Source organism: Penicillium waksmanii, assembly GCF_028829765.1.
Source record: "Penicillium waksmanii strain IBT 27052 chromosome Unknown utg000008l:1.0-5622682.0:1.0-5626561.0, whole genome shotgun sequence".
Taxonomy (NCBI): Eukaryota; Fungi; Ascomycota; class Eurotiomycetes; order Eurotiales; family Aspergillaceae; genus Penicillium; species Penicillium waksmanii.
Window position 1 is genome coordinate 3,655,903 of NW_026643254.1, and position 13,961 is coordinate 3,669,863.

General features: G+C 52.7%; 4 protein-coding genes across 4 annotated transcripts; 2 read left to right on the forward strand and 2 right to left on the reverse strand.

The window, feature by feature from the left end:
- Positions 1–68: 68 nt before the first annotated feature.
- N7481_009708 (pentachlorophenol 4-monooxygenase) lies at positions 69–1,649 on the forward strand (the record flags this gene model as incomplete). The annotated part of the gene is made up of 1 exon (XM_057268927.1): positions 69–1,649. The coding sequence occupies one exon, from the start codon at positions 69–71 to the stop codon at positions 1,647–1,649; it is 1,581 nt and encodes a 526-aa protein (XP_057119604.1).
- Positions 1,650–2,158: 509 nt separating this feature from the next.
- Positions 2,159–5,172, reverse strand: N7481_009709 (uncharacterized protein; the record flags this gene model as incomplete). The annotated part of the gene is made up of 2 exons (XM_057268928.1): positions 2,159–4,875; positions 4,938–5,172. The coding sequence occupies 2 exons, from the start codon at positions 5,170–5,172 to the stop codon at positions 2,159–2,161; spliced, it is 2,952 nt and encodes a 983-aa protein (XP_057119605.1).
- Positions 5,173–7,374: 2,202 nt separating this feature from the next.
- N7481_009710 (aminotransferase-like domain-containing protein) lies at positions 7,375–8,884 on the reverse strand (the record flags this gene model as incomplete). The annotated part of the gene is made up of 3 exons (XM_057268929.1): positions 7,375–7,825; positions 7,930–8,315; positions 8,405–8,884. 3 exons carry the CDS (start codon positions 8,882–8,884, stop codon positions 7,375–7,377), a joined length of 1,317 nt encoding a protein of 438 aa, XP_057119606.1.
- Positions 8,885–10,277: 1,393 nt separating this feature from the next.
- On the forward strand, positions 10,278–13,029 carry N7481_009711 (uncharacterized protein; the record flags this gene model as incomplete). Its single annotated transcript, XM_057268930.1, has 2 exons — positions 10,278–10,844; positions 10,921–13,029. The coding sequence occupies 2 exons, from the start codon at positions 10,278–10,280 to the stop codon at positions 13,027–13,029; spliced, it is 2,676 nt and encodes an 891-aa protein (XP_057119607.1).
- Between the last annotated feature and the right edge of the window lie 932 nt (positions 13,030–13,961).

Consider the following 13,961-nt stretch of genomic DNA (forward strand, 5'->3'; position numbering starts at 1 on the left):
TAATATTTATAGTACATGCCACTTTAATATCCCGATACTGCCCTCCACGCCTCCACTGGCAGTCCAACATGACCAAGTCCAAATCCCAGTTATACGACGTCGTGATCGCCGGCGCCGGACCCGTGGGCCTCTTCCTGGCCTACGAGCTCGGTCTCCGACAAATATCAGTCCTAGTCCTAGAGCGAACAACACAACAAGACTCGCCATGGAAAAGCGGGCCTCTAGGTCTACGAGGCTTAAACATCCAATCCATCGAAGCCTTCTACCGCCGTGGATTACTAGGGAAATTATTCAATCTGGATGAAAGGCCTCAATACCAACCGGGCAAGAAACCAGGTTTTCAATTCGGCGGCCATTTCGCCGGTATCAAGATCAATGCCAACCAGTTTGATTTGCAACGCTGGAAATACCGTCTTCCGGGTCCGGCGCTTGGTCCTGGACCGACGACTATGGACCAGGTGGAAAAGGTTCTAACAGAGCGGGTGGAGAGTCTAGGCGTGAAGATTCTTCGAGGTCGGTCTGTGAGATCGATCTCACAGGATGAGACAGGCGTTACGGTAGAAACGGAGGATGATAATTCCGAATCGTTTCGGGGTAAATGGCTCGTTGGCTGTGATGGTGGTCGGAGCGTTGTTCGAAAAGAGGCTGGCTTCGGATTTGTCGGGACGGATGCTCAATTCACCGGATACGCAACCCATATCGAGATAGAGGGTCGCGAGAAGTTAAAGCCTGGTTTCAACGTTTCCGAGACGGGGATGTATATCAACGTGGTGCAGAATGGTGCTTTTCATCTCCTTGAATTCGACGGTGCGAACTTCGATCGCTCGGGTGATATCACGCAGGATCACCTTCAGCAGGTTCTGGACCGAGCCATTGGTCAGACAGAAGTGAAGATTACAAAGGTTCATCTTGCTTCTTCTTATACCGACCGCTCGATGCAGGCAGCAAGTTACCGGAAGGACCGTGTTCTTCTCGCCGGTGATGCAGCGCATATTCACTCTCCGCTTGGCGCGCAGGGGCTGAATGTCGGACTGGGTGATGCGATGAATCTGGGGTGGAAGCTTGCGTCTATAGTTCAGCGTGACGAGTGCCAAGGACAGAACATGGAGAATACGCAGGACCTTACTCTTCTCGATACCTATGAGAGCGAGAGACACCCTATTGCTGCGTGGGTTCTTGATTGGACTCGTGCACAGGTCACGGCGCTGAAGCCGGATGCCTTTGGTCGGGCTAACCGTGCCCTGATGGAAGATCTGATCAAGACCGATGATGGAGCTAATCTATTTATTGATCGGGTCTGGGGCCTTTCGCAGCGGTATACTCTTGGTGAAGAGCCGAGACATGCACATCCGCTTGTTGGGTCTAGTGCGCCTGATTTCGAGTTTGGGGATGGGTCGAGGCTTGGCTCGAAGCTTGAGGAGGGGCGGGGGCTACTTCTTGATTTTGGGAAGAATAGTGAACTGGAATCGGTTGTTGATGGAAAGTATTATGGGAAGGTAGATTATCTTGCACTGGAGGCGAAGGAGAACTGTGGGCTGAGTGCCTTGTTGATCCGACCGGATGGAATCGTTGCATGGGTGGTGGGAGATAATTCGGAGCACGATATTGATGCTCTGAAAGCTGCATTGGGAGAGTGGTTTACATTGTAATTGAGATTGAATGTACAGACGAATTTCCACGTATTGATGACTTTGCCCACGATTTGCTTGATCCTCAACCTGTATGGCGCGACCTATTGGGCTCGTTGCCGATTGGAGGGCCGTATTCCTCTTTAATCCACGTACCTCCAGAATGCCATTGATTCCTCAAGGCGAAGTCAATACATGGGAAGAACGCCCGATGGGTTAGTCTACGATAGGCACACGGTAATATTTGTTGGCATTTACTCATTGCATTGATCGCACATCTATTATTGATCACATCGTTCCGGTGGTATCAAACGAAACACTCCCAGGTAACTCGTCCAGAGCATCCCGCCAAGAAACCAGGAACAATCTAAGAGAATAAGAAAAAAAAAAGAGTCAAATGACAAGCCAGGTTCCAGAAATACAGGACCATGGAAGCGGTATGATGAACAAGGCGAAAACAGGTGAGAAATGAAAAGATGATTATTGGGAGAGAAGAAGGGTATCTCGGGTGCTGTCAACCAAGACTGACTCTAGACAGTCTGCTCGAAAAGAGCAATTGTCGAGCAGTAGTTGCTCGTGTTCTCGTTCTCGGGCACCATGCTCTTGCCCTGGGAAGAGGTGACCATGTTGACGGAGGCCTTGGTGCTGAGACCGTAAATGTGAACGTCGGAGCAGTCGACCTCGACCATGTTCTCCTGGCAGTCCTCAGAGTTGAGGCAGGACTGGGCGTAGTTCTCGAAGAAGCTGTACAGACCGGCACCATAGATGAAAAGATCCGACGAATCGAGGACACGGAGACCCCAGGACTTGCGGCAGGAGGCAGTCTTGCAGGTAGAGAAGTCAGGGTCATTCCAGGAGCTCTGAGGAGTGTAGGGAACCAGAGCGGTGGGGTTAGACTGGTAGTAAGGGGTTTCAGTCTGAATGAGACCCATAAAGGTATTCTTAGCACTGGAGACCTGGTAGTTGTACAACTGGTGGTGCTCAGAAGAGGTACCCCACAGCCAGACGGGGCTTTGCGACTCAATGAGCACACCACGGCCAGTGTAGATGTTGATCTGGGAGTGGTCGGAAAGGTCAAGCTCGTGATCGGCGGTCCAGTACCAGTTGTTCTCGAGATAGGCGCTGGCCTTCTCAGTAACGTGCAGAAGCATGAACGCGGCCATGCACTCTTCCTTGGGGGTAGTTTTGACGGAGGGAGTCTTCTTGCAGGTATCACTCTGGAGACCAGTACCAGCGGCACCACCAATGCGGAAGTGAACATCCCACATACCAGCGGATCCCTGGGAAGAAGCACCAAGGTTCCATTCCATCAAGATAGCACCAGGAGCGGCGCCCTTGGTGGTGATAATAAGGTCGCTCATCTCAATGGAACCAGACTCGCCCTTCTGGCCAACCTGGAAAAGAGGGACCGGGTTCTTCTGATCTTGGAACTTGGCACCGTGAGCCATGAGCATGGGCCAGATTTCACCGGTGATGCGGACGTTCTTAGGGATCTTAATGGTAGAGGTGATAACATAGGCACCATGGTCGAAGTAGACAACCTGGTCGGAAGTAGCACTATCAAGGACCTTCTGGATGGCCTTGGTATCATCGGTAGAGCCATCACCCTTGGCTCCGGCAGACTTGACGCTGATAAAAGAAGAAGCAGGAACATCCTCGTACAAAGGCTTGGAGCGCTCGAAGACAGCATCACCATCAAGAAGACCATCTGGCATAGTGGAGGACTTGAGGGTACCTTGAGTTCGGCCCTTAGAGACGCTCTGCTCAGAGCTGCAGGTGCCGGATCCACTGCTAGACCCAGATCCAGATGAGCTCGAGCTAGTGCCCTGGGAAAGGTAGGAGCTGGTGGTACCCGAGCCCGAACCCGAGCCCGAACCAGAGCCCGAACCAGAACCAGAGCCAGAGCCAGAAGCGACGACAGCGGGGGTCGATTGGACGACAGGAACCTGGGAAACAGTGGTCTCTTTCTCGGCGGGGACCTGGCTGGAGGCAACGACGGCAGGTGTGGCTTCAGTGGCAACTTCGGGGGTTGAGGCAGGGAGCTCGTAGGTGCCAGTAGATCCAACGAAGACAGACAGGACACTGTTGATAGTGTCTGGAAGGCCACCACCGGTACCCGTAGCGGCAGTGCGCTCACCACTGTCAGTACCAGAGGGCAGAGCAGGAGTATCCTCGCCATTGCTAACAGCGGGGGAAGTCTCAACCGAGGACGGCGCCTCGTTCGTAGCAAGAGTGCTAGCAAGGCCACCGGCAGTAGCGGCACAACCGCCGACAGTATGGATAACAGTCTTGGTGACAGTGATGACTTCCTCTTCGTCAGCCTCGGGCTGAGTAGCACGCTTGCTGGCGGAGGATGGAGAGTAGGTGTTGCCCTGAACCCAGTTCTTGACAACATCGCCGCCTGCGAGGATAGAGTCGCCATCGACGCCGGTGACAGCGACCTTGGAGCCAGAGAAGTCGACATTTTGCAGAACGAGAGTGCCACCGCCAATAGGAACACTCTCCTTGTTCCAAGCAGTGACGATACCAGTGGGAGTGTTAGTGAGTTTGCTATCGAGCATCATGACGGAGCCAACAGTCTGGTTGCTGGGAGAATTGGACATGTTAAGACCAACTTCACAGTTATTGATGTCGAGAGACTTGAAGGTCCAGGCCCAGTTCCAGTTCATGAAGATGGCAGTCTGGCAGCCGTTGAACTTCAGGTTGCGAGTGGTGAACTGCTGGTTGCCGAGGAACATTCCGTAGTTACCGCCGTTGAAGGTAAGGTCGGACATGAAACCACCAGAGCCGTTGTCCATGAAGATACCCTGTTGCTTGTTGGCGGCACCACCACCCTTGACCATCTCGAAACGAATGTTCTGCAAGCTGGTGGCCTGACCAACCTGCCAGTGGATACCAGCACCGGCACCCTTGGGGACCGCGGTCAGATCAATGACCAAGTTGCGAATGGCACGGAAGAAGTTGTTCTGGTTGGTGAACCAGTTGTCACCATTGTCCTCGTATGGGTCGGCGTCAATGACCGCCATTCCGGCGAAAGCAGCGGAGGCCTTGATCACAGGTAGCTCGGACGCATCACCGACGATCTGGGTGTAGTAATACTGAACAATAGGCTTGGAGACAACATAAGTACCGGGAGGAAAGTACACAAGGGCCGGAGTAGTGGTCGATGAATCACAGCCTTTGCCGCAGCGTCCACCGGACGAAATAGCCTTGTTGATGGCAGCAGTATCATCGGTCGAGCCATCACCTAGAAACACATGGTTAGTATGAATAGAGCTGGAGGACCTGGACATCTCGTGATAAGCTTACCTTTCGCACCGAACTCCTTGACATTACGGAAGACCTGGTAGTCGGCGTTGCTATTGAAAGGAGCGACACCTTGACGCTTGATACTGCCGACCCAGTAGCTTGAGGCCGCTGGCTCGGTGACTGCGAGTTCCTTGGTGTTTGGGGTCATCGGAGAGGCGCCAACCAGGGCAGTCGGAAGACCGAGCAGGAGGAAGATATGGGCCATGAAGACCATAATGGAAGTTTGGAAGATCATCTTCAAGATGAGAGTCGCTGGTCCGGCAGCGAATGAAAATTGCGAATGAAGCTTAACAGCACACCTGTGGGATGAAACGAGTTCAGTAACCAGTACTGAGAGGCTTCAAAGTCGAGCTTTTGTGGCGACGCTTAAACCAGAAGCGATCGCGAGCAAAGATTTGAGAAGAGAAAAAAAGATAGAAAGACGCGAATTCGAATGCAGTTGAGGGTGTTCCCCGAACTTGAATCAGTGAATGTGAAGAAGGCAGCTCCGGCCTGGTCGTGGATGCAAACCGAGTGGATCTATACTTCCCCAGACGGTCGCAACAACTTCAAGTTGAAGGAATGAAAATGAATGATGGGCAGGAACGACAAGAGAGTGACGAATTCCAGACGAATTCAAACAAGAGAGAAAGGACAAAAGAAAAGAGGTGAAATGATGAAGAAAGACACAGGGAAGAAACAAAGCAGGAGGTCTACTGTCGGGGGATAAATAAGAGTGGACTCACCCTCAATAGTTGTACTGAATATTACCGACGGGTAATCACACTGTAAACCACGACGAATCTCCCTAAATCGTCAAGTACCGCGCCTATCACACACCACAGTCTCGGACAACCCACCAGCACCCGCCAATCGCAAACCCCGCTGGGCGTATCGCCTGCGCCGCTTGAAACGGAATGGTCGAGAGGTGAAACGCTGAGGGAGTCGATCGCTGACCCTAGTGTTGCAGATTCACTGGTGGAAACACTTGCGGGACGCTGTCGACCTCTAGTAAATGAGCAGGAGTGGCCACGGGCGGCACTAGACACGGCTTTTGATCCTTTCTTCAAGAATGAGAAGCGGTATATTCAAAGGTTGCAAGGATGCTCAAAATGACAAAAATACCCAATTGTAGGGTCTAAGTCAAAGCAAAGGTGCAAAAAGGGTCCTCACACGGGCGTGGATCGGGGTTCTACATGCTATATACCGTTTTACTCGCCCTCCCAAGAAATAATAAACAGGGTATGCTAGATCGTCCATTCCTTTCATCTTGGATTTTTCTCGTCGCATGGGAGGAAGGTGTCGCGTCCGCTGCCTCTAGGGATGACCGGTTGTCATTTCCAGGTCGAGTCGCCAGGGGAATTATGTACGGGATGTGGGACGAGTGACATGCTTCGGTATGGGATGGGCAGAGCGCGTTGCCCCCTCCTCGTCCTCCTCGTCCTCCTCTAAAGCTGCCCTTGGTGGAGCCCTTCGTCCTGTCTGATTATTGTGATGGACAGATGGACAGGTCTAAACCGTTCCGCGAGAGGGAATTGACCTGTGCGCCCTGTCTAGGCCTTAGTAGAAACACCCTCTTCCCCGGCGCAACTGTAACCGGGCAGTTCAATCATACCGCTTAGATGGGTCAGGCTTTAGTTATCACGAGGGGTACGTGCCGGCTGCCGTTGGTCCTGAAGCCCCGCGGAGCCACCCCATGAGCCAAGCATGTCGTTGTTATGGAGACACATTCCAGGCGTGACAAGCCATTGAGAGAGACATTCCTAATGACGATGGCGACAGCGATAGATCCGTGTTCGCGCTAATTCTTCTGGAATCTGCCGGGATAAAAATCCCGCCCTGACAGCACAGGCGAGGATTTAAAGAGCCACACGCGGCCAAGCTTTGCCCCTGAAGGAGGTGACCCGCATTGGTGGAGGTTAGTCCTGGCTGGTGTCGGTTAGCACGCAGGCTTCATGCGAGGATCTACCGAGCTATTCCGAGCCAATGAAAGGGCTATGATCAGAGTAATGCCAGGGCTTATCAGTTGTGAGGACCTGGGTAGTCTTAATCTCACCTCTGGCTGGAGTTGGATGTAGTAGAAACTTGAAGCTTGCTGTTTTCCAAGGATCTCCACAATCGTGACTAATCCAAGACCGCGGTTTTTCCAATGTTCCACAAATGAATGTGTAAACAATGACTAGAGTACCTGGGAAGTCGTAAGTTTGAATATAACTAGAATGCTTCTCTTTAGGTCATCTAAATTGACCGGCAGTGCCACCGTGGCGGAAGAAAATATGTTGCACTTCTATGCTGTATCTTCGTGTTCCGGTGAGCCCGGTCCTATATATTTACTGAGATGCATGAAAATTATGGTTGCCTTTGGTTGTGCGTACTGCCGCGCGTCCCAGTGGCCCGGCAGCCCGGCACGGTCCGTACAACTGAATCGGGCAAATGTGGCGTCTCAGAGCAGTAAAGCTCATTTGAGTGCCCGCTCCAGTACGCGTGAAAGCCTACGCACTCCCTCAGTCAGGTGACGCGGCTCTGCCCATGCAAAACAGAGTCGGATCTGGCTAGCAAATCGGTCGCTTGAACCGTTGGGATCACCCTGTACCTGGAAAAGAGTACCGGGAGCTAAACGCAGCTTCTCTTCTGTCTGCGCCTGCGCCACAATGTCTACAGCGCGCAGGGGAGAGGGTAGGGTGATCCACATGAAATACCCGCCAGCCACGTTCGTTGAAGCCTGGGCCACTGTTACACCTAGTGGTACCAGGTGCTCCTGGACGGCCGATAGCAACAAGTGGTACCGCTCCGCATAGGCTGGCTGCAAGACTTCACGGATATGCTTCTCCAGAAACCCCGAAGGCAGCAGCTGATCGATAATGGTGGAACACAGGTGGCTGGGGGCACCACCGGAGCGAGAGCAGCCTCTAAAAGCGATATCGCACGTCAGCCTATGTACGTTGCCCATGGGATCGGCAAGGTCTCGAAAGTGATAGACCAAAGGGACCACGCAAGAATCGTGAGGACTTACACCTGCGATGCTCCATACGCAACCTTCTCCGATGCTTCGACCCAGCCAGTGCGGGCCCCTGGTCCAAGGAGCTTACTGAAGCTACCATTACTGATGGTATGACCCCATTCATCGATAGGGCCGCCATCGAGGTAGCGCTCTACGTCCACCAAGCGAGGGACGCATGCCTGATTGGGAATTGACAATTCCTCGTCCGGCGTCGCCGACCACTGTAAGAAATCATAGACATCATCTGTGATCAGTAATGCATCATATTTCCGGGCGAGGCGAACGAGCTGCTCGCGGTGGCCCAGAGACATAATCTTCGTGGCGGGGTTGGAAAAGGTGGGGATGGCATAAATGACATATTTGTAGATCTTTCGCCAGGGTCGCGGTGGCTTGATTTTCTATTTCCATCACGAGTCAGTTCGGAGTTCGAGGGGTTCGGTGGCATGCAAGTGGTTCAAGTTGCAGCTGTCATGTTGCTAAGTAGTACCGGGTCCAAGTTTCCTTCAGCCTCAGCCTTGGCTTCGGCCGTACGCAAAGCGCTTTCGAGATAATCCAAGTCGATGCCTCCATCATCCTCGGGAATTCGGCGCGTACGATCTGCAAAGCCTGCATCATCAAACATTCGACCCGCTAGATGGTAAGTTGGGTCGACCATGAAGGCATTCCGTGTGTACAATGGATCGGTGAAGACGTGGAGGATGCAGGCGAGGCTCTGACTCGCCCCGCCCGTGATGCATATGCGGCGAGGCGTAATCGGGGAGTGGGGGCGATAAAAGGCCTCCAGCCACTGCGCAATGTGGACACGAAGAGACTCCGAACCTTCATCAGGACCATACAGTAGGGCCGGGTTGGCGATGGAGGGGTCGGTCAGGACAGCAGTGGCGGAGCGAAGTAGATCGGGGGCGGGAAGGAGCGCGGGGTTAGGCCAGCCAGTAAACAGGTCGACGGGTTCGGTGGGCACAGCCATGATGGATTTGGGGGGGGGGGGAAGGAAGCAATGAAAGCAATGGAATAAATGGAGCAGATGGAGTAGATGGAGGAAATGGATAACGTCAATCAGAGACAACAAGCCCACTAGGCGGAGGTCGGAACCGAAGATTGGGCGAGGGGTGGAAGCGAGAGCGGAACCAGAGAACAAGCAAGAGAGGGTCCGATCAATCACGATTGGAAATCTCCTGGAAAGTTCCTGAGAGGAAGCTTGGAACCGTGGTTGTTTTGTCTAGGCAAGGAGTTATAGTACCAAGGTTGCTAGAGCAGTGTGCGTAGGCAGTAACTACTGCTAATAGTAGATGTACCATGTTCCCAGTTTACAATTGAGTGTGTGCCTACAATATATTTCTTGCATATATTTCAGCTTGGGGCTATGCTTGAGCATATCGTCTATTAGGTATGCACCTGAATATATTCTGTACTATAGTATACCAGTACTGGCATATATTTATTTGTAAACTTTGCAAGGCTAACTATTTCATTATCCTTCCAAGACTTCATCGATGGCTAGTAATAGAAAGCGTGGCATCTGGGCCGTTGTTCATTGGATTATGCTTTTTTGTGCAGCGGGCGCGGCTGGCAGGCTGGCGGGCAGGCAGATTTTAGACGGGTCAACCCCGATCTATTTTGGATTATTGTTCTGCCCTGCATGCCAGTGCCCAAGTCTGCATAGATAGTGTTTTGCAAGAGAGGGAATAGGGGGGAATAGGGGATAGTCTACAGAGTATAGAGTCTACAGAATGGCTAAATAATAAATACAGTATTCTGTCTATTAACTATCTACTCGTACAGTAGTTAACTACAGTAACTACAGTAACTAAACCGGTCCCACCGGCATGAACTGAAGTGAGCTATAATTGGCATGGGAGAACCGGATCGAAAGCCCCCCCCCGCTAGCCCCAGAAAGGTCGCCTTTTTTCCATTCATCAGTTCAAGAGAAAAAAAAAATTCAATAAAATCAAACGGCAAACCCATATCTCTTTTTTATTCTTCTCCTGAAACGACAACTTCCCCTGATCCAACTTTCCTCTTTCACCTCCCCCCTCACCTCTCACCTCTCATCTTCACTCCATTCCACCGGCCGTTTCTCCCGGCCATTCTTTTTAGCACATCCCTCCTGCCGATCCATTCCCGCAACCTCCCCTTGTGTTCCTCTCTCTACCCAGTTGCCCCCCCATCATCTGCCACTGCCACCTGCCACTTCTCCCCCCCATTCTTCATTCTTCTTCCTATGTGTCGCAGGGCCTAACTTCCTCGCTGTTCGTTCCCTGTTCCGCTGGGCCTCAGTTTCCCTCAAACTCTCTTCCCCTCTCCAATCCCTATCCCTAATCATCACTTCTCCCCCTCCCCCCCTCCCGACATCTGCAACGATGTTGTCGGCTCCCGTTAAATCGGCGAAGCGCATCTCTTCTCTCTTCTCCTTGGGTTCTCATAAGGAGCAGAACTCCAACGGGCCTCCAGCTCCTTCTCCAGGTTTAAACTCTCCATCCGACTTTTCGCAGGACCGCCGGCGACGAAGCAGCTCCCGCCCGACTCGTCATGTCTCAACTCCCAATGCTCTCTATTCTTCGGAACCGAGGACAGTCCCCCATCCGGAGCCATTCGACCTCCCACCACCACCATCCTTGCTCGCCGTCAACCATGATTTGGCCGCCAGTGCCCCGAGTTCGCCCATCGATCGTCCCGGCAGCAGGGGTCGGGATATGAACATGAGCCGCCCCTCCAGTTCCGCTGGGTTGGCCATCCCGGGTTCCACGCCAGACTCCCGCCCGAGCACGCCATCAAAACGTCGGAGTTGGATGCCGGGAATGGGAGCTCGGTCGCGGGCGGGTTCAATGGACAGACGGGTGCCCCCGCCAATGCTCCCAGGAGCGTGGATCGCTGGACTGGATCAGAAGGTGGTTTATGATATGGGTCCCTTGTCCAGAGGTGAACAGGTACGTCTCGAAAGACAGGGGAGGGGGGAATCAAACTGGAGGTGTCCACGAATCGATTGCTAACAGCCCAACTTAGGTCTCGGAACTCTGGAATGAGCAAGGAGATACATACGTCTATTTGTTCCCTCAGAACACGGGCCGCCCGGCCTCATTCAAGGTCGATTCCACAGTCTTCGCTGAATCCCCTTCTCTGAACCATCTCTGCCGCGGAGCCGACTCGAAATCCAATGGCCTCGAACAACCCACCCGTTCGCTATCCCTCGGTAACCCGATATCGCCCCCCTTGACACCGCAGGACCGGTTGGCGGACAACGATAATGATAGCTCAGGCAGCCAGCGAATGGCATTCATGGATGATGTGCCGGATGAAGATCAAGAGCTGCATCTTTATCTGCCGATCCCGCTGAACAGTGATGTCTCGAATCTGAGTTGCCGCCTCACCCAGGAGGATACAGAGACTTTGCTTCTCTTCCGCAACTTGTTTGCTTTTCTCCTCGGCCAGTCCCTCATCGCCAGTCCCAAATCAGCCACCCTTTTCAGTATTTTCATGGACGTCGCCGTCCTCCTCGCACGCTTCGAATTCAGCAACCTGGACGGATCGAACTTTGGTGAGACTGCCACTTCGAGCTTTAGCAACTACTGCGATGAACTGCGCCTGGCCGATGTTCGTAAGAGTCGCGAGAAGACTATTGAGGCCATCGTCCTTGGCGAGAGACTGCGCTACTACCCTCTGTATGTCGAGGGATTTGTACACGGTGTTGGCAAGCTGGATGAGATCAAGCAGCTTCGAAGCCCTAAATTCACATTTATCCACCCGATTACCCAAAAGCGCCTGGAGCGTGGTTTCATCGACCTGGACTCCCGTCTACGCGGCCTCTACGGAAAGCTGGAAGACTTTGATTTCCCTTCGGTCTTCTCTGGTATCGCAAACTCCACCACCTCAGTCGAAAGCAAGGTCGTGCGCTTCAAAATCTGGAAATCCGCCTTCCTTGACTTCCGTCGTTTCACCATGAGCTTCTACCGCACCAAGTATGGCTCTTGGCCACCCAAGGCTCGCTCCAAGAAGAATGAGTTTGAAGAAAGCGGCCTGAACCGTCAACTGCTGCTGGACTTGTATCGGGACTTCTGTGATCTCTACGACATGTTGGTCGATCGCACCGACCTTACGACTCGTACGATCGATTTATCTGGTGCGGGTGGTGACGCCAAGTCCACTGACTACAAGGATGTGACCGTCCGCGCTGTTCGCCAGGTGCTCAGTGAATACGATCGCAGTACTCCACCCGTCCTCCCGCCCATCCCCTTCGATATCCCGCAGATGCCTAATCTGCAGCCTCTGCACCGAAAGCCCCTCGACGCCAAGAAAGAGGCCAAGCAACGCGGGAAGAAGCTGAAGAATTCTGATATCAACGCCGTCCTGATGGGCTCCTATACACGAGAGAGCATTCGCAGCACTCAGTTCATCGAAGAGTTCATGAAGTACGAGCGACGCTGCGCCCACGGCAAGACTGTCGACGATTTGGTCGATATGCGTTGTGGCCAGTGGATCTTCCTCTACTCCGTCATTCAGTCTATGCCTATGCTGACCGTGGATGTCCCCGAGGTCCAGTTCAACCAGGGAGTTGAATACTTCCTCTGTATCGCACCCCGTGGTGGTGCACCTTGGATCCAAAACGACACCAAGACTGCTCGCAGCTGGTTCGGTGTTGCCGGTGGTGCCGGTGTGGTCAGTCTCCCCTCCGACGTGGTGATTAATGGTGTGGAAGGCGTCTACCGTCGTAGCCACTGCTGGCAACTTGCCGAGCAATGGGCCGAAGCTGGTGCTCTCCTCCCGCCACCCAATGTCGAAGATGCATACGAAGAAAACGAATCGTCCATCTCCTCGCCCTACCCGGCCCAGCAGTCCTCGGCCGGATCTTCTTCAGACCCGCAGCCCGGATCCGCGCTGGGCGTTCATGGCGGTCTCACCCCGCCACCCCCAGCAATCCCGCGCACCCGATCTCCCGCTGCTGCGAACCGGGCCGAGCACCGACACTCTATCTATCCCGGCCTTGAAGCACTGCCGTTGCCGGCAGGCATCGCTCCCATTGAGCCTCCTGCTCGCCCCATTAGTCGCTTCAACCCCAACATGAGCTTCGACGACATCCTGCGTGAAGTTCCCGACAAGAACAAGAAGAAGCGCTAGATCAACTTTGCCTTCTGAGGCTTGTATACCTTCACATATTGCCGACCTCAAAATTTTCGGCCTTCCAGAATACCACTATCTTTATTTTCTTTGGGCTTGTTGATAGGCGCATCTTTGTTTTGATGACCGCATTGGGATGGAACGGCGTGTTGCACAGGGAATCCAAGGGAACAAAAAGCAACCATCTAATTCACATGAGGGAAGCATGGAGGATATCGCACCGGTTCATCATAATTATTAGCATCTCAAGCATGAGCATCTCCAGAGATGGAGGAATTGCGTTGTCTTGTCTTTTCATGTGGTCATTTTTCCTTTTCATTTTTTTCTCTCTCCTGTTTCTCTGCTGGATTCCCCCCCTGATTCTCGTAATTTTTTTTTTCAACTCCTTTACTTGGAGACCCCATAGAAAATAAAGATTTAATATCTGCATCTTGAGTGCCTCCAGTGACTTGATAATTCTGTGTTCCTACGTCATGCACCTCACATTAAGTAGTCGGATCGGTACCAATTAGAATCCGTAAATCTGTAAATCTTGAATGATGCTAAAGGACATCGCCTTATTCACAAACGAACTGCGAAAGAGGTGCTCTTTATGCTACTGTTGAGTCCTGCCACGGGGTATACCCAAATTAAACTCCAACGCCTAAGGTTCCCATTTCCACATGGGAACCATGGAACCTCGATCTACACTCGGCAACTTAGAGTTGTCAACAACCAAATGTTGCTTTCTATATCTATTGCATTTATTCCATTCTTGCAGGTATCGTCAGACGGCGGCTAGCCTTGCCTGTCCCACTTAGTGCATCCAAAAGAGGGCAGAGGGCAATACGAGGCCGAGCCGCCACCGCGCCCATCTGCCAATGTGCAATCTTCTCCCTGGATCAGGGGAGAGACGTCGATTATCTTGCCGCAGATCTTTCCCCTAAATAATG